Raw genomic sequence first — 25930 nt, forward strand, 5'->3', positions numbered from 1 at the left:
CGAAGGATAAAAAAGATCATAAAAAATAGACACATTTTGTTTGATCAATTTAGATAATGCCTTTACTAATGTTACCAAATGAGACTGCATGGTGTTATAAAACACTACAACAATAGTGTGTATGCAGCTGAAATCAAAACTATTCATCCTGCTGTACATTTTCTTTTTTTACATATTTACTAAATGATGTTTAACAGAGCAAGGAATTTCTCACAGTATTTCCTATAATATTTTTTCTTCTGGAGAAAGTCTTATTTGTTTTATTTCGGCTAGAATAAAAGCAGTTTTTAATTTTTTAAACACCATTTTAAGGCCAATATTATTAGCCTGCTTAGTTCAATAGTCTACAGAATAAACCACTTTTATACAATGACTTGCCTTATTACCATGGCCAGACGGAATCTGTGGACGTTTTTTGCTATTTCTGCGGAGAATTTTGGTAAAAATTTGCGGATTTCTGCAGAATTATTTTGGGAGTATCCAGCGGAGTATCATAACTTAAACCTTAATATATTAAATAAAAAGTAATAAATTACTGAATAAAAACTAAATAAATTTAGATTTACTCATTTACTCAAGTTAAAAAACAGAGTTAATAATGGGCTAAAAATCTGCAGAAATCTGAGGAATTCTGCAGAAAATCTGCGGAAATTCTGTGGAATTCTGCGCGTGCAGATTCCATGTGGGCCTACTTATTACCCTAACCTGCCTAGTTATCCTAGTTAAGCCTTTAAATGTCACTTTAAGCTGTAATGAAGTGTCTTGAAAAATATCTAGTCAAATATTATTTACTGTCATCATGGCAAAGATCAAATAAATCAGTTATTAGAAAAGAGTTATTAAAACTATCATGTTTAGAAATGTGATGACAAAATCCTCTTTTCATCAAGCAGAAATTGGGGGAAAAATACAGGAGGGCTAATAATTCTGACTTCAACCCATAAATAATAGTGCAAGCTACAGAATCTCAAGTCCTTCAGAAAGTGTTTTGTGATGAACTGAATGTGCGGTTGTTGAGTCTTTGTCATTACTTTGAGGCTGATGCGCTCCAGCAGCTCCTCCACAGAGGTGGGTTTTGGAGGGCGGCTCTTCCTCCTCTTCTTCACGCTGCGCTTGGGCTTCTCCTCTTCCTCGTTCAGGACGTCCACATAGATGAATTTAAACGTTCCCACCTTGTTGTTCAGCAGCCCCATCCACGTGCCCATCGGCGGCTTACTGATGATGGCGATCACGTCTCCTCTCTGATACATAAACACATACAAACACAGAAACACACATGCGCATTAGACACAGAGCAGCAGAGTGGTCAGAAGTATTGGCACCCTAGATAAATATTAGCGACAAAAGGTGCAAGAAGAAATAAGTATTGTTAATCCTTTATATCTTTCAGAAACTGTTTTTATCTGTATATTCTTGGCCTGATTAGGGTCTCTCTATATATTGTTGTACATAATTAAATCATTTTGCTATCTCAGATGTCTGTCTGAAATCAATCTTGAGGTGCTTTTATGCACAAATGCTGCCTCCAGAGTGCAAAATAAAATATTTTTGTAATGTAATGTGTTTATATAGCGCATTTATTGTGTATGGCCATAAACCCAAAGTGCTTCACAATCATGAGAGGGGGTCTCTCCACACCACCACCAGTGTGCAGCATCCACTTGAAGTTGTGACAGCAGCAACAGGACAACAGTGCCAGTGCGCTTAACACACACCAGCTATAATTGGAGTGGAGAGATAGTAGCCCCTTTCACACAGTGATATCGGTAAATATCTGGAAAATTTCCGGAACGACTTTACCGGTATTTTCAAAAAAGCGCTGTTCACACAGGCGAGGACGTTACGGAAATTTTCCGGAAAAGAGCATTCACACATCCATTCCAAAATACCGGTAAATTCTGACATCATTCACCACAAATGAGCTTTAAACGGCTGCGCTTGTATTTGTAAACATTTGACTAAATTACAAACTCTGTGGATGATCAATATTGTGAATATGTGCGTGTGCTGGCGCTCACAGGGTTTTTCACAGGCACACGCAAAGCTTGAAGGTAAACAAACAACGGCTTATCATGAGCATCTCATCGATGATTATTTACACAGTTGGCATAAAGAAGAACATATAAACGTGATCTGACTAACTTCTAGCAGCTAAATGTGTCTGGAAAAATATTCAAAGGTTTTTATTCTCACAAACCGCGCGGACGTAAATGCGTCTGACTGTTGTGATTGGCTAAAGCAGACGTCTCACGTCAGCACGTTCTAGACGTGCACGCGCTTATTACGGGAATCTTCCTTCTGCATTCACACAGCGCAGCATTCCGGCAAATTGCCGGTAATGTTACAACTTCTCTTTCCGGAAAATAGCCAGAACGAATTTACCGGTATTTTCAAAAAGGACCTGTTCACACATACAACCTTTCCGGAAAATTGCCGGCAATTTTCCGGAAAGGTCTGTATGTGTGAAAGGGGCTAATGATAGAGCCAATTAGGTGGATGAGGAGGATTGGGAGGCCATGAAAGTTAAGGGCAGATGGAGACACTTTGGCCTCTACTCTTTAGAAGAAGTGCCATGGGATTTTTAATGAACACAGAGAGTCAGGGCCTTGGTTTAAAATCTCATCCGAAAGACGGCACCCACTGACAGTATAGTGCCCCCTTCACTTTACTAGGGCATTAGGACTCACACAAAACACAGGTTGAGCACCCCCTGCTGGCCTCACTAACGCCACTTCCAACAGCAACCTAGTTTTCCCATGTGGTCTCCCATCCAGGTATTGACCAGGCTCAAACCTGCTTAGCTTCAGTGAGTAACCGGTCTTGAGCTGGGTGATGGGTGGCTGTGGCTAGTTTTCTCCAATACACAGTGGGCAAAATTAAAGGCACCATTTTTTTCAATACAATAAAAGATGATGGGTCATATAAACCCAATATGGACAAACTTTTTAGCATTTAGTATCATTTTTGTAAAATAAAATTTAAATGATATTTTTAAGTCATCTGTTGTGTTTTCACCATATTTGATCCAGCATTTTGGAGTGTTATTTTTCTGCTACTCCGTTTGTCCAGAAAACAGCTCTGCCTGATGAGGTTGGAGGAAAGAGTTTACGAAATATTTGTCCACACAGAACCCCTCCAGATCTCTCAGGTTCTCTTTTATGGGGTTACATTTTTATGGGGTTACACGATTCACAATCTTTTTACGTGCTCAGAATTGTTAACAAATGAGCAACAAGCCATTTTTCACAATCAAAACACGACCTTTTGCACACAGAATTGTTAACGTGCATGCAACAAACCATTTTACGCACTTATAACAAGATCTTTGAAAATAAACTGAAATCTTTATTAAACTCTCTCTTCATCAGTTAATAAACTTTTTCAAGCCTGAAAAAAGGCCTGTAGCCAGCTTATTAAAAAGGGTGGCTATTTTGTTTCTGAAAACCTGAACCTTTTTGCATTTATTTGCCTGATTTTCTATAAATATTGCATTTTAGTGACATTTTAAGAACTATTTTTTGCTGGATTATCTTGTCGGATGTAATCATAACCACACTTTTTGATGTAACAAAAATATTTCCTATTATTGTTATATTCTGTTAAATTGTGAACCATACTAATTAAAGTGTGCATTATATATTATAATAACAAACTGACTAGAACATTTAACTTTCCTTAGTCAGAATTTGGTCATTTGAATATTAAGAAAAATTCAAAAATAATAATAATAATAATCCAACTTTTGATCTTTCGAACCACCCAAACCCCCCTTAGCTACAAACAAGGCGTAGGACGAATGAAAACGAGGACGAATGAATCAAACAATATATATTTATACACACAGACACACACACACACACATATATATTTATTGTTTGATTCAATCGTCCAAAGATATAGATATATATGAGCAATATCACACGAGTAGCAGTGCGATATGGCTGTATATCGGCACTGGTGGGAGGTGCCTTAGTGCCCCCACCAGTGCCGATATACAGCCATATCGCACTGCTACTCGTGTGATATTGTGTTTATACAACAGTTTGACGGCATAATTATGTATATAAAAACTAAATCAATTATGGAGAGTCTCAAAAACCCTTTTGTATGAGCAACTACTTTCTACTGCCTTGGATTCAAATCATAAGCTGACATAAACAGCTGTTAAAACAGTTAAAAGCATCTCTTAAAATTTAGATCTGTAGTGTCTGCTTTTTGCTTGGTGTATGTGGGCGGAGTAATACACAAAGGGTAAAGAGGTTGTAAGAGTTATGATATTGCAGAATATTGCACGGCTATCAGCCAATCAGATTCGAGAACCAGACAGAACTGTTGTTTAAATATATATATATATATATATATATATATATATATATATATATATATATATATATATATATATATATATATATATATATACAAACACACACACACACACACACACACACACACACACACACACACACACACACACACACACACACACACACACACACACACACACACACACACTGCTATTATTTATTTAACTGCTATTAAAATATAGCAAACCTACGCCCTTGTGTGCAACTAGCCATTTTTGCTTCATAACAGAATTTTTTTGTCTAAGAATTTTTTGCTGACACGTGTAACAAACCATTTTGTGCACTCCAAACATGATCTTTTGCACACAGAATCGTTAACATGCATGCAACAAGCCATTTTTACACTTAAAACATAATCGTCTGCACACAGAATTGTTAATTCAGGTCTAATAAACTATTTTGTGCACTAAAAACATGATTTTTTTTTGCACACAGAATTGTTAACATGGGTGTAACAAAACATTTTGCGCACAGAAAACATGAGATTTTGCATGCAGAACTGTTAATGTGGGTGCAAGAAGCCATTTTGCACACTCAAAACATGATATCTTGAGCTGAATTGTTAACAAGGGTGTAACAAACATGATCTATTGCATATAGAATTGTTAACGTGTGCAACAAGCCATTTAACACATTCTAAACATGATGTATTGCACACATAATTGCAGGATGAATCTAACCCCATCCTCATAAGTCATTCAGATGACTTAACCTAACTTAACTTTTGATGAATGTTTTGGATCACTTCCATTATAAGACCTGCCACTTTCTATTAACAATATCTTACTGTGTACACGGCTTAAAACTATAGTCTTTGCTTTTCCTCATCACGATGGCTGAATAACAGAATTTGTCTACAGTGTTGATGCTGGATGTTGCGTGTCACCTTGAGTTTGAGCGAGTCTGTGTCATATGGGCTCGGGGTGAAGTCTGTGTGAACGAGCGCTCGACCACAGAACGGTCCTCTGTACGGCAGCTCGTCTTCATCTCCATCCTCTGACTTCACACTCTCTCTGTTACTGGCAGAGGAGTCTGTGGTGCTGACCGTCTGACCACCTGACCAAAACAAATCAAAAAACATTTTAAACAGAGTAAATTGGCAAGTAATAGAAGTAACACACACACACACACACATACATAAAAACACAAACACACACACTTACTCATGGAGCTCTGTCCGCTGAGGGAGCTCCTCAAACTCTCCACTGATCCTCCAGCCTTCAGCTTGGGTTTCTCCAGAGAGTCTGTGTCTGTGTGAGGAGACTGAGGGCTGCTGGGAGCTCTGCTGGGGCTCGACTGAAACACACACATGCACGTCAACACAGCTGACAACAGAGGGCGCAAGACACCTATAAATCAAGACTGCATTCTAGTTAAGAGATCCAGTTCTGTCATCATTTACTCCAAAACATAAAATAAGATATTTTGAAGAATGTTGCCACTGGTAGACATTGAATTACATTTTTTTCTACTGTGTTTAAGCGTTACCGACTTCAAATATTCTACAAAACATGTTTTATTAACAAAGTTCATTGTAATAACAGCACAATTAATAATCAACCAGCTCTGTATATATAGAGGCTGCATTTGATTGGTCAAAATCTTTTCTAGTGAGATCACAATAATGATATTTTTCACCCTTATTTCCCTTTTATTCATTCATTCATTCATTTTCTTTTCAGCTTAGTCCCTTTATTAACCAGGGGTCCCCACAGCGGAATGAACCGCCAACTTACCCTGCATATGTTTCATGCAGCGGGTGCCCTTCCTGGTGCAACCCAACACTGGGAAACACCCAGACACTCTAGCACATACCCACATAAACTGCGGCCAATTTAGCTTATTTAATTCACTTATATAGCGCATGTGTTTGGACTGTGGGAGACAGCCTTGCAAACAGGGGGAGAACATGCAAACTCCACACAGAAACGCCAACTGACCCAGCAGGGGCTCGAACCAGCGACCTTCTTGCTGTAAAGCCATTGTGCTACCCACTATGCCCCAGTGCTGCCCCTATTTCCCTTTTATCTAAGCTTAAAAGGGTCATGAAAGAGCAAAACACTTCTTTTTGTGATGTTGACAGTCGTATATTAGTCCCACGCTGCTATAAACACTATTAGGACACATATATTTTACAATAAAGTGAAAACTGGTTGTTTTTGCATTATTTCAAGCAAATTCGTTCTTCTGGTTTGAAACGAATTTTTGAAGCTGCGTGACGACAATTAGATCCTTGTGTATATTCCAGCATGAAGACTGCCTGTCTGTACCTGCGAGTGCATCGTGACGTTTGTGTGTGTGCAGCACTATTCATGAGAAACACTTGGTTCAAACCAATCAGCGCGCTCTATTGTGTATGAGGTACAACATTAATATGCCTGATAGCTGCATTCATGATAGCATGATAGTGTTTAGACGGCAGAGAGACGCCACGTTGTGTTGCCAAAACAAGCGGATAAACAAGAACTGTTTGGAGATACCGGTCGTCAGTGTTGCGTTTATAAATGTGCAGGAATGAAAGTTTTGTTTTCATTTCCCCGCTATGAGAGCACAGCTGGACTCACGTGTGGATTACAGTGCTTGTGACACAAATACGTTTGTAAGGAACATTTTTACCCAAGACCTCTTCGCTTCTTTTAAAAAAGATGCAATTCCAGTTGGTGTTGATTGTCTTGTCTCTACAAATTTGAGAAGTAAGAGATCAGTGGTCTTTGTTTGTTTATTCAGAGGCAAAGTTAGATCGTATCGTCAGCAGTACTCTTTCAGTTTTTAAAGGGATACCTTAGTCAAAATGATTTCCAAGTTACTAAAGTTTACAGTGCGTTAAATTCACTACAATATTATGGACTGAAAAATCTGCTGTAAATGCTGCTCTCCGAGTGTAAACATGTAAACACTTTAATTAAACTATTACCCTCATGTAGGATTTTCACCCTATTTTGTGACAGGATAGTCGAAACACGGCTTTCTGACACTACCTACCGAGCGCATCTAAGTTACAGAAAAATGCAGAGGTTTTTTTTTTCTCATACGCCATGCGGTATTAAACATTCCATTAAAACTACACTCTTCCTGCAGTTCCTCGCACCCAATATCTTGTTTGTCATGGGGGGGCATGCAAGAAATGTTCCTGAATGAAAGTGAAAGTGCCGAACTGCAGTTAAAGTCGACAAATTAATTATTTGGCAAATAATTCTATTACTAATGTCCATGTAAACACAGTCACTGTCTTTCTCATCTGCGTCAGTGTTTTATGCAAAACTCTTTCCCTCCCCTGACACTCCCAGCTAAACAGAGCTAGACTCGCCCACTATCCTGACTTATTTCTAACTAGAGATGTGAAAACACACTGCTGAGACAGGGGGGTTTCGTGCCCTTTAAATCCCACTTACTATGTATATAGTATATATAAAGCTTACTATGCAACTACAGTGTCAGTTGCATTGATGAGGTCCAAACAAGTGGCAACCAGCTAGGTCTCGTTTACATCATTTCAGCTCAGCTGATTCTGGCTGATTAGCCTCTGAACTCAGCATATACATCGTATTTGGTTTGTTTCATGTGGCTTCACACAGTCGATTGCCACAAACGAGTCACAGGTAATGAGGTATTAAGTGTTTTTTCTCAAAGAAAACCCAAAAGCGAAATGCTAGCAGGCGTCTGTACCTCCACTCATGCCCCGCCTCTTTGCCCTTTTTTGGTAACCCTGCGATGATGCGTGAACAAAATGGTGATTGATGGCCACACCTACTTGTAGCTTAATTTGTGCGCTTCAAAAACCTATGGGTGACATCACAGATACTACGTCCATATCTTTCACAATATATACTGTATTATATTACATATTACTCAATAAAATTCATGACTATTTCAAATATATTCAAACCTGAGCTTTTCATTATTGGGGTAATTCCTGTGGTTAAAAATGAGCAGATAAAACTGGAGTATTTTTGCATTTATCTAAGCCATATTCCGACTATGTAGATATGTAGACCATTAAGGCACCATTAAGAAGGCTTTATGTCTTTTGCTTTGTAGATTAAAAATGGCAGACACTTTTAACATGCAGTAGCTAATCTTGATGTGGGTATTTAAAACTGCTTATAAATGCTCCTTGCATTAAAAAACGATGGTCATCATTCTGTATAATCACCTGCTCTGATAGAGAGGAGCTGTATTTCTTGGATATGCGTTTCCTCATGGTCTCTTTCACAGATTTCACCTTCTTGCCCAGAGAGATACGGGACGGTGTTGGAGATCTGGATGAATCTCTCAGGCTGATTTCACTGTTTTCATTCTGCAGGACACACAGGACAGTATGAAGACGGTCACATTTATCTCTGATCATGAAGAAGGATGTGAAAGAAGTATATTTTCCAGATTAATCTGCACTCACTGTTGGGTCGGAGCTGCTGCTGCTCATGTACACTGATCGGCTTGTCAGATCAAACCCTCCAAAACTACAAGTTCTCTGCGACACACAGAACAAAGGTGGTTAGGCACAAATATTTTAAATTTTGCCATTTTGAAGCTTGAAAGCACGGAAAACAATCCAAAATATTAAATATACAATATACAATAAATGTTTGAATTTTTGGAAAACATGAAAAATAAATTAAATTAAATAAAAATTGTAGTTTGTGTCATCTTGGAGCTTGACATCACCCTGGGACTGAGAGAAATACTAATATATAAAATAAATAATTTATATAAATAAATACATAATATAAATAAATAAACATAAATAAAATATACAGAAAGTAATAAATAAAACAACAAATAAGATAACAAAAAAACAATATGAGCTTACAGCTGATAAATCACACAAGAAATAGTAATGAGGAAAAACTATTTATTTATTTATTTATTTATTTTTTATTCATTTTTATTATTTATTTATATTTTATTTTTATTTTAATTATTTTTTTTTAAATTAATCTATTATAAAATAAACATGAAATCAAATCCTAAGAAAAAATTAAATGAGTTCAAAGAACAAAAGAAGAAAAGAAAACAATAACATATAAAATAATAAACTGGCAAAGAATAATAATAATATATAAATAAAATCGATAAATACATAAAATGAATGTATAAAATAAATGAATAAAGAAATAAATAAGGAAATAAATAAATAAATAAATATTTTGTAGTTTGTGTCATTTTGGAGCTTGACATAACCCCAGAATAGGCAAGAATATACATAAATATAAAAATAGAATATATAATTAAACAAATAAACAAAACAAAACAAAAAGCAAGACAAAAAATTAAAGAAGGAAAAAAACAAACAAAACAAAAAGCAAAACAAAACAAAAAAACAAAAAAACAAAACAAAACAAACAAAAAAACAAAAAAACAAAACAAACAAAAAAACAACAAAACAAAATAAACAAGAAACAAAACAAAATAAAACAAAACAAAAAGCAAGACAAAACAAAATAAAAAAGGAAAACAAAACAAAACAAAACTTAACAAAAAACAACAAAACAAAACAAAAAATAACAAAACAAAACAAAACAAACAAAAAATAAAACAAAACAAAAAGCAAAACAAACAAAAATCAAAACAAAACAAAAAGCAAAACTAAACTAAACTAAACAAAAAAAAAAAACAACAACAAAAAACAACAAAAAAGAAAAACAAAACAAAAGTCACCTATTGTAATTTTTGAGCTTGATATTTTGTAACATGGGAAAAAAAAAGAAATAGAAAAAAAAAAAGAAATAGGAAATATACATAAACATATAAAAAATGAATTACACTTTTTTGAAGCTAAACAAAACAAAACAAAAAAATGACTTTTTTGTCATTTTTGTGTCACTCAGGGAAATAATAATATAGATATAATATATAAAAATAAAATAAAATAAAATAATTTTATATTATTTTTGTATTAACATACAAAAATTTAAAATTAAATAATTAAATAAAAGTAAATAAAATTAAAAAATAAAATAAAATATTATCATGATAAAATCGCATTTTTAAAGTTTTTTGTCATTTGAGAACTTGACATCAGCACTGGGACAAAGTGCTTAATTCAACTTAACAAAACTTTGCAACTTTTTTTTGGTCATTTTTAAGCTCAGTGTCACTCCGAGCTAAATAAACCAAATAAAACAAACAGTACTAAAGTTAATAATAATGGTACTAGTACTCACTCCATGGTAGTTGGCTGGGTTGAGTGCTCTCCTCATCTCCCCATCGGTCACTGAGCGGGACATCCTGGGCTCCAGCTCCCCGTCTGCCTCAGAGAAAGAAGATCCACTCCCGCCATCCAGCTCAGAGCCCTGTCCCGTGGGCCCCGCCGGCGCCTCCAGACCCTGAGCGCTGCAGGATTTACTGAAGGCCCTGAAGAGCCGCTGGCCGCTGCTGCTGGTGTCCAGACTGCTGGAAGAGGGAGACGTGCTCAGACTGTCCAGAGAGAGCTGCTCCTGGACCCCCGCTTCACGTTTGTGAACACCCGAATACAGAGAGACACCCTCGCCTGACGGAGATGCCTCCAAACTCAACATATCTGAAAAATCAACAGTCTGATTACAGCTCTTGCACAGATATCATAATACCTTCATTCATTCATTTTCCTTTGACTAGTCCATTTATTCATCAGGGGTCGCCACATCGAAATGAATCGCCAACTTATCCAGCAAACTGTATGGTTTACACCAGGGGCGTTGCGAGGGGGGGGCTTTGGGGGCTTAAGCCCCTGATGTATTGTCAAAAGCCCCTGATCTTTTGGAATATGTTGCACTTAAATAAAAATAGGTTGTATAACATTTATTTTGTTATTAAAGTTCTGACAATTAACACGTGTATATCACGCATATTCTACCTAAAGCAGCGTTTTTGTCGGGTATTTAAAAAGTAATCCATTCAGCAGTACCTGTTTCTACCGGCAGGTGGGAGTGGCTCTGTTGTCACATGGTTTAAAAATATTCCGCCACTGCACATCATTCATTATTTTGAGCAGCTGAAGCTGATGAGGTAATAATACAACTGTTTCGCAAAACTGAATAGTTCTAGCTAAGTTACAGGTAAAGCTTAATATTTGTTTTTACAGCAGAAAATGTGTGTAGTTTTGGTGAAATAACATAACAATATCAATAAAATGTGCTGCACTTTAATGTAAATACATGTGAATTAGTCAGAAAAATGTAAATTGTACTTGCTTTCTAGATATATATATATATATATATATATATATATATATATATATATATATATATATATATATATATATATATATATATATATATATATAGACATCTTTATCTAGATATGATATAGCCAGTCACATCTGTTTCTGTAATAGTTAAATCACAGTGAGTTCATGTATCTAGCATATTATTTTATGGCTATATTCTACAGTAACATGCTTTGTCAGTTAGCAGCGGATTATAAATCGACTTTCTAATGAAATTACCTAATGCCCCCGGGCCCCCCTGTTTATTTTTTTAACACATTTCTAAACATAATAGTTTTAATAGCTCATCTCTAATAACTGATTTATTTTCTCTTTGCCATGATGACAGTAAGTACTTGACTAGACATTTTTAAAGAAACTTCTATACAGCTTAAAGTGTCATTTAAAGGCAGGTTAGGGTAATTTGGCAAGTCATTGTATAACGATAGTTTTTTATGCTGACTATCAGAAAAAAATATAGCTTAAAGGGGCTAATTATTTTGACTCTTAAATAATTTAAAAAAAATGTAAAACTGCTTTTTTTTCTAGCCTGAATAAAACAAATAAGACTTTCTCCAGAAGAAAAAGTATTATCAGACATACTGTGAAAATGTCCTTGCTCTGTTAAACATCATTTTGAAAATATTTAAAATAGGAAAAAAAATTAAAAGGGGGGCAAATAATTCTGACTTCATCTACATTTATTGTCACAGTCGTGTAAATGATCAGTTTAAGCCTTTTTTATGTTTATTTAGATCTTATTTTCATTCAACTCCAGCAATAGCTGGATTCCTTCATCCATAATATTAGGGTTTTCCTGGAATATTCTACAACTTTTGTGAGGCATATATGGAATTTCTGCTCAAGTGTGAATGAAACCGGCATTACATGCATTCAAAGTGCTACAATGCCCACATCAACCTATTTTGAGGAAAACTAAAAATCTCCCTCCTAAAGAAATTTGAAGTTAACACATTTCTAGCATTTAAATCTTTATTTTTTGTACTATTTTTGATACAATTGTTTTTGAAAAAAGCCCATTAAATATCAATATTTTTCGAGGTATTGAATTTAGAAATTCCAGTATCTTGACAACACTACACCTCAGTTAATCACTCTGTCCAAATAAACATGTGTGTAGCTTTGTATCACATTGGATAACAACTTGGTCTATAAAATAAATCATATTTTCAGATTTGAAAACATGCAGAAATTTTTATTTTCAAAAAACAAACAGAAACTACAAATCAGGAGAGGAGATAGGAGGCTCAAGGGGCATGATATGGCTCATAACAGAATAGTAAATAAGAAGTGGGTAATTTATCTTTTTTTTTTTCTTTTTTGGTGTTACAAGTCACAAAGCTTCACAATTTATTGTTATAGACTGTCAACTCAAAAACCATTTATTTATGATTAAACCATCTCTAATCCTATTATTAAAATTAGAGTAGATCAACTTATGAAACTGTTTTTTATTTTTATTTTTTGTTTTTTGGGTTGGGGGTCTTTGGGGCTAAGCCCCTTATCCCTTTCGACCCTAGCAACGCCCCTGGTTTACACAGCGGATGCCCTTCCAGCTGCAACCCAGTACTGGGAAACATCCATACACACTCATTCACACACACTCATACACTATGGCCATTTTTTTTTAAATTCACCTATAGAGCATGTGTTTAGACTGTGGGAAATCGGAGCACCCGGAGGAAACCCACGCAAACATGGGGAGAACATGCAAACTTTACAAAGAAATGCCAACTGACCCAGCTAGGATTTGAACCAGCGACCTTCTTGCTGTGAGGCGACAGTGCTAACCACTGAGCCACCATGTCACCCTATTATAATAATAATAAAGCCCTTTTAAAACATAGTAAACTCAACAAAAAAAAGACATTCACTGCTTGTTTAAACTACTATTTATAAAGATTCTTAAACCATGGAATTAAAAAAATCATATTCCAACCTGTATTTTCTGGTTGTGTTCAAATAAAGAGTGTAAGAAATGATCATGCATGGTCATTACACCATTATTAAAACCATGAATGCAATTAGAACTGTGTATGTGTAATGGTGTTATGAAATATTGAACTATTTCTTACCTTTTGAGCCATGTTTTTTAGCTTCGTCAATTCTGATGAGCTTCTTTCTGACACGTCGGGTTGAATTGACCAGTTTGTGAAGTCGTCTGAAAGTGACGGACTCTTCCAGCTCATCCTCTGACTGTTCTCTCGACTGTACAGGATTAAACACAGAGCAGTGGTTAAGGTATGGTTTATTACAAATAAAAGCTCACACACAGGGAATAAACATATACAAAAGTTTACAAAGCAAAAATCAATGGAAAATAAAATGTTTAGAATTAAATTTAAAACGTTTAAAATAAAATAATTACAAAATAAAAGATTTCAGGAGATCGTCTACTACTGGTAAACACATGCTTAGAAATAAAATAATATGCAGCGTATATAACTAAAACAGCAACAACTAAATCTTGATTTTAAAATATAAAAATTTCAATAAATGCAATAAAAACAAATACAAAATCTTAAATGAATTAAATGCATATAAAAAAAACTGATTTATTTTAACATACAAAATGATACAATACACAAAAAGTAATAAACAGAACACAAAATAAGGTCAAATAAAAAATAATATGAGCTTACAACTGATGAATCACACAAATCAAATAATTATTATATTATAAATATTTAGAATTTTATTAAATTATATATATTTTCTACAGAATGTTGTACAATAATATATTTGTGCATATACATTAGATTATTCAGTACCAAAGACAAAACTGAAACTAATCTAACAAAAATACTTGAGATAATAAGTCCATAAAATTAGTCCAACTAAATTAATATGCTGGGGGAAAATATTAAATGAAATGTTAATAAACAGGAAAAACTATTTATTTATTATAAAATAAACATGAAAACAAATCCTAAAAAATAAAATGAGTTAAAAAACTAAAGAAGAAAGGAAAACCGAAACATATAAAATATTTCTTAACTTAATTTTATTATTTATTTTAATATTTTAATTAATTAATTTATTTATTTTCAATATTTATTTTTAATTATTAATTAATTAATTTGCTTTTATTATTTATTTTTAATTAATTATTTATTTATTTGATTAATGTATTTGAATTATTTATTTTTACTTATTTATTTATATTATTTATTTGTAATTAAAAAAAAAATTCTTATTTCTTATTTTATTTATTTATTATTTTGTTTATTTATTAATATTATTTTTAATTCATTATGAATAATACAATTAATAAATTATAAAAATAAATAAATATATTTATTCATTTTTATTATTTATTAAATTTTTATTTATTTATTTATTTTAAAATCAACATGAAAACAAATCCTAAAAAATGAAATGATTTCAAAGAACAAAATATTATTAATGTATTTATATTATTTATTTTTAACTTATTATTTAATTTGTTGTTTATTTTTATTATTTATGTTTAATTTATTATTTAATAAATAAATTTATTTTTAATACTTATTTTTATTTATTTATTTATTAATTTATTTATCATGCAGTAAACATGAAAACAAACCCTAAAAAAATAAATGAGTTCACAGAACAAAAGAAAAGAAAACCATAACATATAAAATAATAAAATATACAGAAAGTAACAAACAAAACAACAAATAAGATAAAATAAAAATAATATGAGCTCACAGCTGATAAATAATAATCAGGAAAAAACTATTTATTTATTTATTTATTATAGAATAAACATGAAAATAAATCCTTAAAAAATAAAATGAGTTTAAAGAACAAAAGAAAACCATAACATATAAAATATTTGTATTTATTCATGTATTTATTTACTTATGAATTCATTATTTTATTTTTTTTTATTATTTATGTATTTATTTATTATAAAATAAACATGAAAACAAATCCTAAAAAATAAAATGAGTTCGAAGAACAAAAGAAGAAAACCAAAACATATTAAATAATAAAACATTTATTTATTAAATTATTTATTTTGTTTTTTTTATTTATTTATAATACAATAAACTTGTACAAATAAGTGAGCTCAAAGAACAACAGCAGAAAAAAAATACTCTGAGTTAAAAGTTCATGCAGAGACTTCACATGCAATGGAAATATGTCATCATTGACCCCAAACTTTCAGTGGTCTTTCGCTTGACAAACCAAAACCCAAATGCAAACAGACGACATGTGAACTCAACACAAACTCGACTATTTCCAACTATAAATCTCAAAATGATCTTAAAGATGTAACTCATCCTGTAGAGTTTCTACATCAAACATCTACACATCTCAAATCAACTGTTATTAATAATCAGAGTTTGGTGTTACTTTAATAATCGATGAGCCTCACTGCAGTCATCAACAGAAGCCTTAAACAGATAGAAAACCCCCATTGACGCACTTTGAGCCAGACCTACATTTAAGAACTGCTCAGATGAGAAGCTGCAGGACTATTTCTAACTGATTTCCAGCAGACAGAAGCCTGCGTTTCTCAGAAGCATCTGTTTTAGAGTCAGCCACCTCTGAGATCACAAACCACAGCCTATAAATGTATATAATGGAGAATAGAGCAGGTGCTGAACATCTGAGTCTCCCACCACAGTTCAGACCTATAAAAGCTGAAATAAACCAGCGTACATCAGCGTGAGAGCATGTTAGGGGCTGATAATGTGTTATATACAGCTCTTGTGTTTAAACTGAAGCTACAATTGAAGTCAATATTATTCTGTATTTAATCTTTTTCAAATATTTCACAAGTGATATTTAATGGATTAAGGACATTTTCACAGTAGTTCCTTTAATATTTTTTTCTGGAGAAAGTCTTATTTGTTTTATTTCGGCTAGAATAAAGTCATTATTAATTTTGTATACACCATTTTAGGGACAAAATTATGAGCTCCTTTAAGCTAAAAGAATGTTATGATAGTCTACAGAACAAACCATTGTAATACAATAACTTGCCTAATTACCCTAGCCTTTAAATGCCACTTTAAGCTGTATAGAAGTGTCTTAAAAATGTCTAGTCAAATATTATTTACTGTCATCATGACAAAGACAAAATAAATGAGTTATTAGAAATGAGTTATTAAAAATATTATGTTTACAAATGTGTTGAAAAAAATCTGCTCTCTGTTAAACTGAAATTGAGGAAAAAAATAAACAGGGGGGCTAATAATTCTGACTTCAACTGTATGTATGTATGTATATATGTATGTATATATGTATATATATATGTATATATATTCTAATATGTATTTAGTATATTCTTTTTTTAAATGTCAGTTAAATCTAATCTAATTAGCTATTTCAGATGTTACTGTAGGTTAAACTACAAACTATGAGTTTAATTTGATTTTATTTCCAAGCTAAATATAGACACAAACACCTATTTTATGAGAAAACAAAGTCTTGGGAACACAATGTATATCGAGGCTCTAGATCTCTTTCTCAAATAGACTGATTGGCACAATTATTCATTAACAATGCTTTGAGCCGTTATAGGGGTGGTTAAATGTATATTTATATTATTTATTATTCATTCTTTTTTTTTTCGGCTTAGTCCCTTTATTAATCCGTGGTCGCCACAGCGGAATGAACCACCAACTTATCCGGCACGTTTTATGCCCTTCCAGCCGCATATATTATCTGTTATTTCAATTATTAACATTAATATTTAAAATACAGATCAAAGTAAAATATTTCTCAGTATTAAAGAACTGATCCCCCATACATCTTTTGACCTCCTTCAGGGGGATCAAGCGTTAATTAGGGGGGTTAATACCCTCCAAAACCCCCGTGTAATTCGCACCCTGATTACAACAACTCTCTTCAACAAAACTTACAATCTAAAAAACATCATTATTGATTGGAGCAGAAAAAAACATGCTGAGCTTTAATATTTAAAAAGCTTTAAAAACGTTCAATATAAAATCTATTTAATAAAAATGATAATAATAACAATAGTTTTATGCAATATTCCTATTTTTACAGCATTTTTTGCAACCATAGTAATGGAACAAAACAAAAAAAAAACTAACACTCTTGCACATGTACAAAAATGCATAATATTACCATGACTCTCTTCAACAAAACTTACAATCCAAAAAAACAACATTTATATTTGGATCAGAACAAAACATGCTGAGTTAAAATATTCTTGAACATAAAACAACAACAATAATAATAGTAATACTCTTCTTAGCAAACACAACCGAAACGCAAATGTCCTTTTTACAGCATGCACCAGTGGAACTGGTGGAATGAGTGCTGCGTCTGAGTCTAATCACACAATCCCTGCACAAAAGCACAGGCCTGCATTCAGCTGGCCAAAACAGCACAATGGGGGGGTTTACAGGATGAATAGACCCCGCCTGGAGCCCCAGAGGGGCTGTGGTTCACTTTTTGGACATGATGGGGGAATGAAGAGGTGACAAATCCCACAGATACTGGCTGAAAACACTGCTGTGAGGGTCTATAGACGCAAGATGTGAACATTAAACAAGCTCATCACAACAAACAAGGATGTGGCATGCGGATAAGGCCCTGTTTACACCCGGTGATAAGATGCATTTTGGTTGATTGGTTCACAAGTACACAAGGAAGACACAATTATGTTATTAACTGGCATTCAAATAATGATACAACAATACATTTAAAATAAATTAAAACTAAATCATATTAGCTTACTACTGACGAAAATAAAATAAAAATTGTCTCATAAAAATGAGAGTATAGTTCCTAGTACTGTTGTCACGATACTGGAAATTAAATTTTTAAAAAGGCAAATTCCTGCTAAAATTTAAGCGCTGTTGAGCACATACTTAAACACAGTTGGTTGGGCACTGTGTTCATATAAACTTGTCATCTGAAACGTGCAACAAAACGCACCCAAAGTAACATATTTCAGATTCACAAACATGCAGACGCCACCTTGTAGTGGATTTGTCATCTGAAACGTGCAAGAAAACACACCTGAAGTAACATATTTCAGATTTGCAAACATGTAGATGGCACCCTCTAGTGGATTTGTAAACTGAAACGTGCAACAAAACACGCTTGAAGTAACATATTTCAGATTCAAAAAAATTAAGACAGCGCCATCTTGTGGATTTGTCATCAGAAATGTGCAACAAAACGCACCTGATGTAACATATTTCGAATTCGTAAACATGTAGATGGCACCCTCTAGTGATTAGTCATACAAAATGTGCAACAAAACACACCCAAAGTAACATATTTCAGGTTTGCAAACATGTAGACAGCGTCCTCTTGTGAATTCGTCATTTGAAACATGCAACAAAAAGCACCTGAAGTAACATGTTTCAGCTTCGCAAACATGTAGACAGCGCCCTCTAGTGGATTTGTCATTTGAAACGTGCTACAAAACACTCAAAGAAACATTTTTCAGATTCGCAAACATGTAGACATCGCTCTCTTGTGAATTTGTCATTTGAAACAGGCAACAAAAAGCACCCGAAGTAACATATTTCAGATTCGCAAACACGTAGACAGCGCCCTCTAGTGGATTTGTCATCTGAATCAAGAAACAAAACACGCTCAAAGTAACATTTCAGATTCGTAAACATGCAAACAGCGCCATCTTGTGGATTTGTCACCTGAAATGTGCAACAAAATGCACCTGAAATAACGTGTTTCAGATTCGCACACAAGTAGATGGCACCCTCTAGTGATTTGTCATACAAAATGTGCAACAAAACACACTAAAAGTAACATATTTCAGGTTTGCAAACATATAGACAGAGCCCTCTAGTGGATTTGTCATTTGAAACGTGCAACAAAAAGCACCCGAAGTAACATACTTCAGATTCGCAAACATGTAGACAGCGCCCTCTAGTGGATTTGTCATCTGAAATGTGCAAAAAAATGCACTCGAAATAGCATATTTCAGATTCGCAAACATGTAGATGGCACACCCTTGTGGATTTATCATCTGAAATGTGCAACAAAACGCACCTGAAGCGCCATTTCATATTCGCAAACATGAAGATGGTGGCCCCTAGTGGATTTGTCATCTAAAACGTGCAAGAAAATGCACCCAAAGTAACATCTTATAGATTTGCAAACATGTAGATGGGGCCATCTAGTAGATTTGTCATTTGAAAAGTGCAAGAAAACGCCCCGAAGTAACATATTTCAGATTGCAAACATGTAGGCTGTCCCCACAAGTGGATTTGTCATCTAAAATGTGCAACAAAAAGCACCCGAAGTAACATAATTCATATTCATAAACATGTAGGCAGCGCTGTCTAGTGGATTTGTCACCTGAAACATGCAAAAAAAAAAATGCACCGAAGTAAGATATTTCAGATTCACAAACATGTAGATGGCACCCTCTAGTGGATTTGTTATCTGAAACGAGCAACAAAACGTATCCAAAGTAACATGTTTTAGATTTGCAAACTTGTAGATGGCGCCATTTAGAGGACCTGTCATTTGAAATGTGCTACAAAACGCACCCAAAGTAGCATATTTCAGATTCACAAACATATATGCCGCCCTCTAGTGGATTTGTCATCTGAAACGTGCTATAAAACGTACCCTAAGCAATGTATTTTACAACCCCAAATCAGAAAACGTTGGGACAGGGGGGCTCGGAGGCATCTGGGATGGACCATCCCACAGTAGAAACATCTACTGTGGTCAGATGAATTACTGTTTTAGGTATTTTGGGGGAAATGGATGCCGTGTGCTCTGGACCAAAGTCAAAAAGGATCAGTTTAAAAAGGAAAAGTTCGAAAGCCAGGGTCTGTCATGGTATGGGGTTGTGTCAGAGCCCGGGGCAAAGGTAAGTTGCACTTCTGTAATGGCAGATTTGGGAGATATGCTGCCTTCTTTTCCAAAGGGTGCCCATGCATATTTCAAAAAGTCAATGCAAAACTACAATCTGCACACAGTAGTTCTGGCTGTGGAAGAGGATACAGGTCCTTGGATGGTCTGCCTGGAGTCCCGACCTGTCTCCAATAGAGAATGTGTGGTGCATTTTGAAGCGCAAAATGCAACAAGGAAGACACTGTAATTTCGCCCACCTTAAGACTTGTTTGCAACAAGAATGGGACAAAATTTACCTGAAACACTTGATCACTTGGTGTCTTCAGTCCCTGGACGTCTTTTAAGTGTTGTGAAAAGAGATGGCAACATTACAAGATGGTAAATGCTTTACTGTTCCAACTTCTGTAAAATGGTTTGCAAGAACCAAAATTGGAATACCTGTTTACTATTAAAAAAGAAAAACAAAACTATAAAAATAACGAGGAACACATTAAATATTGTTTGTTGTTTTGTCTGCAATGAACTTTAAGTCAAAGTAAATTTAGAAATCACTACTTTCTTTTTTATTTACCTTTTCCATACAATAACAACTTTTTCTGGTATGGGGTTGTGAATTGTAAGTTAAGACATATTTCCAATGAGCTAATGGGTGTGTGACAGATCGTATGTTGTTCAGGAGCGTACGGGTGGGACAACTTCTCATCAGCAAATGCAAAAGACGACAGGTAAACTTACATTACAGTAGGAAGATTCAGTCATGGAGGGACTCGGCGTCTCAGTCCAGTCAGTCATATCTGCGCTGTTAGACTGCTTGTTCTGGGTTTCGTATTCCTTCAGCTGAGAGACAAAGAAACGTATTGTGTATAGAGGGAGTAAAATTAAGTCTCAGATCTGACAAATAAGTAACACACCTACTGTGCTTTTTACACTTTCAACTTCCTTCAACGCTGCTGTTTGAGCATGATAACCATCAGCAAAGTTATAAAGTCACTCCAGCAGGAGTTACTGACCACTATTTCTGAATGAACTCAAAGCTCTTTAATGTAGTCCTGAATTTTCCTCCAGGAACAAACACATCTCAATACCCTGAATATCATCAATTCCTGACCCATGAGGACGAGGCCTGTTTTTTTAAGTGTTCAAGAAATACCATTTCATAGATCTAATGGTCACACTTTACAATAACCTTTCACTAGTTAATGGCGGTTAATGCATTTACTAACAAGAACTAATAACAAACAGTACTCGTACAGCATTTATTAACCCCTGTGTGCTGTTGGGGATGTCTTCATCCACTCAATATTTGGGAAACATTTGAAAACGAATCAAAGATTTCACAGGATGGCTAATAATTTTGATGTACCATAACTAAAACTGTTGTAGTCAACCCATATTAGCTGATGAAACCTCATCCTAAAGCTAAAACCAGAAATGCATGACATTATGGAGGAAAGATTGAGATGTACCCGAGCCAGAGCTTCCTCCACTGTGATCATCTTCTCCTTCACCATCATCATCAGCTGGATGCGTTCTTCATCGCTCATGGTGATCTCGCTGGCTACGAAACCCAGATCCTCCCCTGATCAAAGGACACGAGTATCATTTAAAGCAATGTAGACATCAAGATCTAATGGAGTTGGGATTGGAAATGGATCAAGAACCTTTCGGTGGCGTTCGAAAGCTCCCTTTCTGTGCCTTGCGGAAATTTTGCCAGAACGATTTGTTTTTCTTTCTGTCCCATCTTCCTGCTGGCAGAAATAAAGTTTAATAAACTTAAATAATGTTTTGCGGAATTGCTTGAAATTTGCTTTGTAGACGAATAGCTGTGTTTGTTTGTTTGTTGTTTTTCTGTATTTTAAATACTTGAGGCATTATTTGCTTTTTATTTCTATTGTGAGAATTTGTTTTACTTGTGTTCAACGTGGATGCACATTGAAATGGAGAAAAAAGACAGATAGTGTCCAGATTTCTATTTCAGGATAACGCTATTTTTTTAAAGCTTTCCTATAAATTTTTTTTTGAATGCATAATTTCTCATTGTTTCCACATAAAATGAAACTATTTCCAACACTGATTTTAATATTAGGAGTTCAGTGGTTAGCACTGTCGCCTCACAGCACGAAGGTCATTGGTTCGAGTCCCGACTGGGTCAGTTAGCATTTCTGTGTGGAGTTTGCATATCGTGTTGGTGTGGGTTTCCCTCACAGTCCAAAGACACGTGCAATAGGTGAACTGAATTATCTAAATTGGGCATAGTGTATGTGTGTGAATGAGTGTTTCCCAGTTCTGGGTAGTGTCTGGAAGGGCATCCGCTGTGTTAAACATATAGTGTGCTGGATAAGTTGGCGGTTCATTCTGCTTTGGCGAATCCTGATGAATAAAACGACTAAGCCGACTGAATGAAGGAATGAACGAACAAAGGAAGGAACGATAAGGAAGGAAGGAAGGAATGGATGGATGGACGGACGGATGGATGAACGAATGCACGTATGAATGAATGAACAAACGAACACATGCACGCACGAATGAACGAACGATACGATGGTAATACATTTTTTTGTGCAGCAAATCAGCCTAGTAGAAAAAGCACATTGCATTTTGAAACATACTATTAGAAAAAAGCCATTTTAAATGGAAACAACATTTCAGTATATTTGTGTTTTACTATGATTTTGATAAAAATAAAAGCAACCCTGATGAGCACAAGAGACAAAAACATTTATAGCATACTGATACCAAATGTTTTAACATAATCAATAATAATTACTTGGAAGGAAGGAAGGAAGGAAGGAAGGAAGGAAGGAAGGAAGGAAGGAAGGAAGGAAGGAAGGAAGGAAGGAAGGAACGAATGAACAAATGAACAATTAACTATTTGGAAAAGACAGCAAAGGAACATAATTTTTAATACAGTTTAAAAATGATCCTATAATAAAGAATGTGTATTAAAACTTTTGACTGACAGTAAGATTTACAGAATTCAAACAACTTCTTACACACAAATTTAATAGCTTGTATAAGACCGTATAAAATCATTTTCGAGTGCATTTACCATACAGAATTAGACTTTTTTTGTCAAGTAGATTTTAAAACTGAAATGAACAAAAATGTGCATTAATTCCTGACTTTACTAAACTTGGAAATCCTAAAGTAAAAGAAAACATAAATGTCAAAATAAGTAAAAATAAATAAATAAATAAATTGTCTTATTTCAAGTCCAAATGTCTAAAAATTCTTAAATCAAGAAGTATTTTTATAGACAAGCAGAAAAATATTGTCTTGTTTTCAGAAATAACAAAATCAAAATGAAGTGTGTTTTTTTAAACAAGCAAAATAATTAGTCAACAGTGTTGGGGAAAGTTACTTTAGAAAATAATGCATTGCAATAATGAGTTGCTTTACTTACAGTAGTTACTTTTTATGGTAAGTATTGTGTTGCGTTACATTAATTTTGAGTTACTTTTTCTGACTGGGCTGAGGCTTGATCTCTTTCAGAACTTGCAGGGTTTTTTTTCTTCTTCTTTTATTTGAGCTCTGCAATGAACAACACTCTGTATAACCTTCATTTACCTCCGCATAAAATAAATAATGTAGGATAATGTTATCTTCAGAGAACTTCCTGACCCCCAGAGCTATACATGCCATATATAGAGATCAAAAAAGGAATTTTAAAGCAATGCACTAGCTACTTTTGCACTTTCTGATCTTATTAAAAAGTAAAATCACCATCCATTTAGATAATCCTCTTTTCCTTGTCTTCCATATGTTTAAATTAATGAGAATGTTTCCATCGCAGAAAAGTAAGGTTCTGCCGTCTTCATTTCTGTGTTCCTGCATTCTCTCATTGAGTGCAGGATTTAACATGACTATTTTAACTCAGCTATTTATTTAAAGCGAATTAAATTAATTAATTAATTAAAAAATTTTAAGTAATGCATAACTCAAGTTACTTGTAATGCTGTTGGCCAATGGGGTAAGATAAATAATCTTGCTGTCACTTTGATGTAATAAGGTTATTTAGCCTATTATTTATCCCATTGGCAGATTATTTTGCTTCTTTAAAGGTAATACACTTATTTTTGACATCAAATTTCTGAAAAAAAGACCATATTTTTGCTTGTCTGAAAATGCTTTAACAATATATAGATGTTTGAACTAGAAACAAGACAAAAACAAAGCTTTTTTTGCAGTGAGTAAACCTGATTTGACTAGCTTTCATTGAAAAAAAATTATTCAAATAAGATTAATCGGATTTATTTTAGGTGGTTGTATTTATTTGGGCTGAATTTAAACAAACAATTTAAGTTGAAATTTACTAAACTTAATTTGTTTAAACTCAACACATATAAATTGCTTGCAACTCCTTTGCAGACATCATTTTTTACAGAGTTGGACCACAAACAAATAAACAATCACAAAATGCAATACTAACCTGAGCCGTCCTCAGAGCTGGACTTGTGCATCGTCTGCCTGTAAGCGAAAGCACTAACATGAATAAACTCCAGCAAAAGAGTCTCCATCTAAACATCCCCATCTCATCTCACCTGCTCTCCCACATGACTTTCTTCATATTCAGCTTTTATCCCTTCATTTTAGCAATGTGTTTGTCTATGAGAGTGTATAAAGACACATGCTGCTGCCGCCACACCTCGCTGCAACAATAGAGGCTTTTTGACACAGCAGAGGGTTTAAACACTCACGCGGCTCTACATTCCTCTGCCGTCTCTTTATTTGTCTTTCTCTCAGCTGATGCGTGCTGCTGATGTTAGCATGTGTGTGTGGTCAGATGCGTCTGAAAACTCTTAACAAGAGTGTCTTGACCCTGGATGTCTACACTGAATTTTTTTAAAATTGGATTTACAATTTTTTTTGAAGGTTACTGCTTGCAAACAATTCAAATGGGCTGAATTTAAGCAAACAAATTAAATGTAGTAATGTTAATTTGTTTAAATTGAGCCCATTTAAATGGTTTGCAACCACTTAACTTAAAACAATTTAGAAAATCCAATGAACCACTGTAGTGTATAATTATCATTCCCACACTGTAAAATATACATAAATTCACAGTTTTCCATATTTTGTGATTCATTTTTTACTTAAAGGGGAGCTATTATGCAAAAATCACTTTTATAAGAGGTTTAAACACAGTTGTGTGGCACCAGTCTGTGAATATAACTAGCTTGTAATGGTACAGATGTATTGATTTTATACTTTTATAATCACACTTGATAAAAACAGTCTGCAGAAACACTTTGATTGACATTCTCCCATTGTACTTGTCATCAGAGGGGGAAAGCCCCGCCCATTAATTACCATCTCTCCCTCATTAGCATAGGACATTGGTCTTGTTTTTGAATCTGCCACTATGCTGACACACAGGCATTTGTGGCTCCACCCTTTTCAGATTCTCATTTGAATTTAAAGTGACAGTCACCAAAACAGCACAATTAGGACCTAAACCTAAAAGGGTCAGTTTCAAAGAGTTATAAAACATTATTTGTAAGGTATTTTGAGCTGAAACTTCACATAAACGCTCTAGGGACATCAGAGATTTATTTAA

The 25930-nt window shown here is 34.3% G+C and overlaps 1 protein-coding gene across 9 annotated transcripts in view; it reads right to left on the bottom strand.

The window, feature by feature from the left end:
• The window catches only part of sash1b (SAM and SH3 domain containing 1b), a 234193-nt gene that overhangs the window by 15914 nt on the left and 192349 nt on the right, over positions 1-25930 (bottom strand). For 4 of the 9 annotated variants that reach the window (XM_087289867.1, XM_087289866.1, XM_087289869.1 and 1 more), the window contains 11 exons: positions 24803-24840; positions 22035-22121; positions 21840-21952; positions 21109-21210; positions 13647-13779; positions 10529-10884; positions 8761-8835; positions 8518-8661; positions 5528-5660; positions 5251-5420; positions 1032-1241 (listed from right to left, as the gene is read on the bottom strand). In XM_087289867.1, coding sequence (XP_087145993.1) covers positions 1032-1241; positions 5251-5420; positions 5528-5660; positions 8518-8661; positions 8761-8835; positions 10529-10884; positions 13647-13779; positions 21109-21210; positions 21840-21952; positions 22035-22121; positions 24803-24840 — 1561 coding nt within the window. Of the gene's footprint in view, positions 1-1031; positions 1242-5250; positions 5421-5527; positions 5661-8517; positions 8662-8760; positions 8836-10528; positions 10885-13646; positions 13780-21108; positions 21211-21839; positions 21953-22034; positions 22122-24802; positions 24841-24914; positions 25033-25930 lie in introns of those variants that run through there. The other 5 variants (XM_087289868.1, XM_087289870.1, XM_087289872.1 and 2 more) reach the window with 3 other exon arrangements.

Source organism: Danio rerio, chromosome 17, assembly GCF_052040795.2.
Source record: "Danio rerio strain M-AB ecotype USA chromosome 17, GRCz13ab, whole genome shotgun sequence".
Lineage (NCBI taxonomy): Eukaryota > Metazoa > Chordata > Actinopteri > Cypriniformes > Danionidae > Danio > Danio rerio.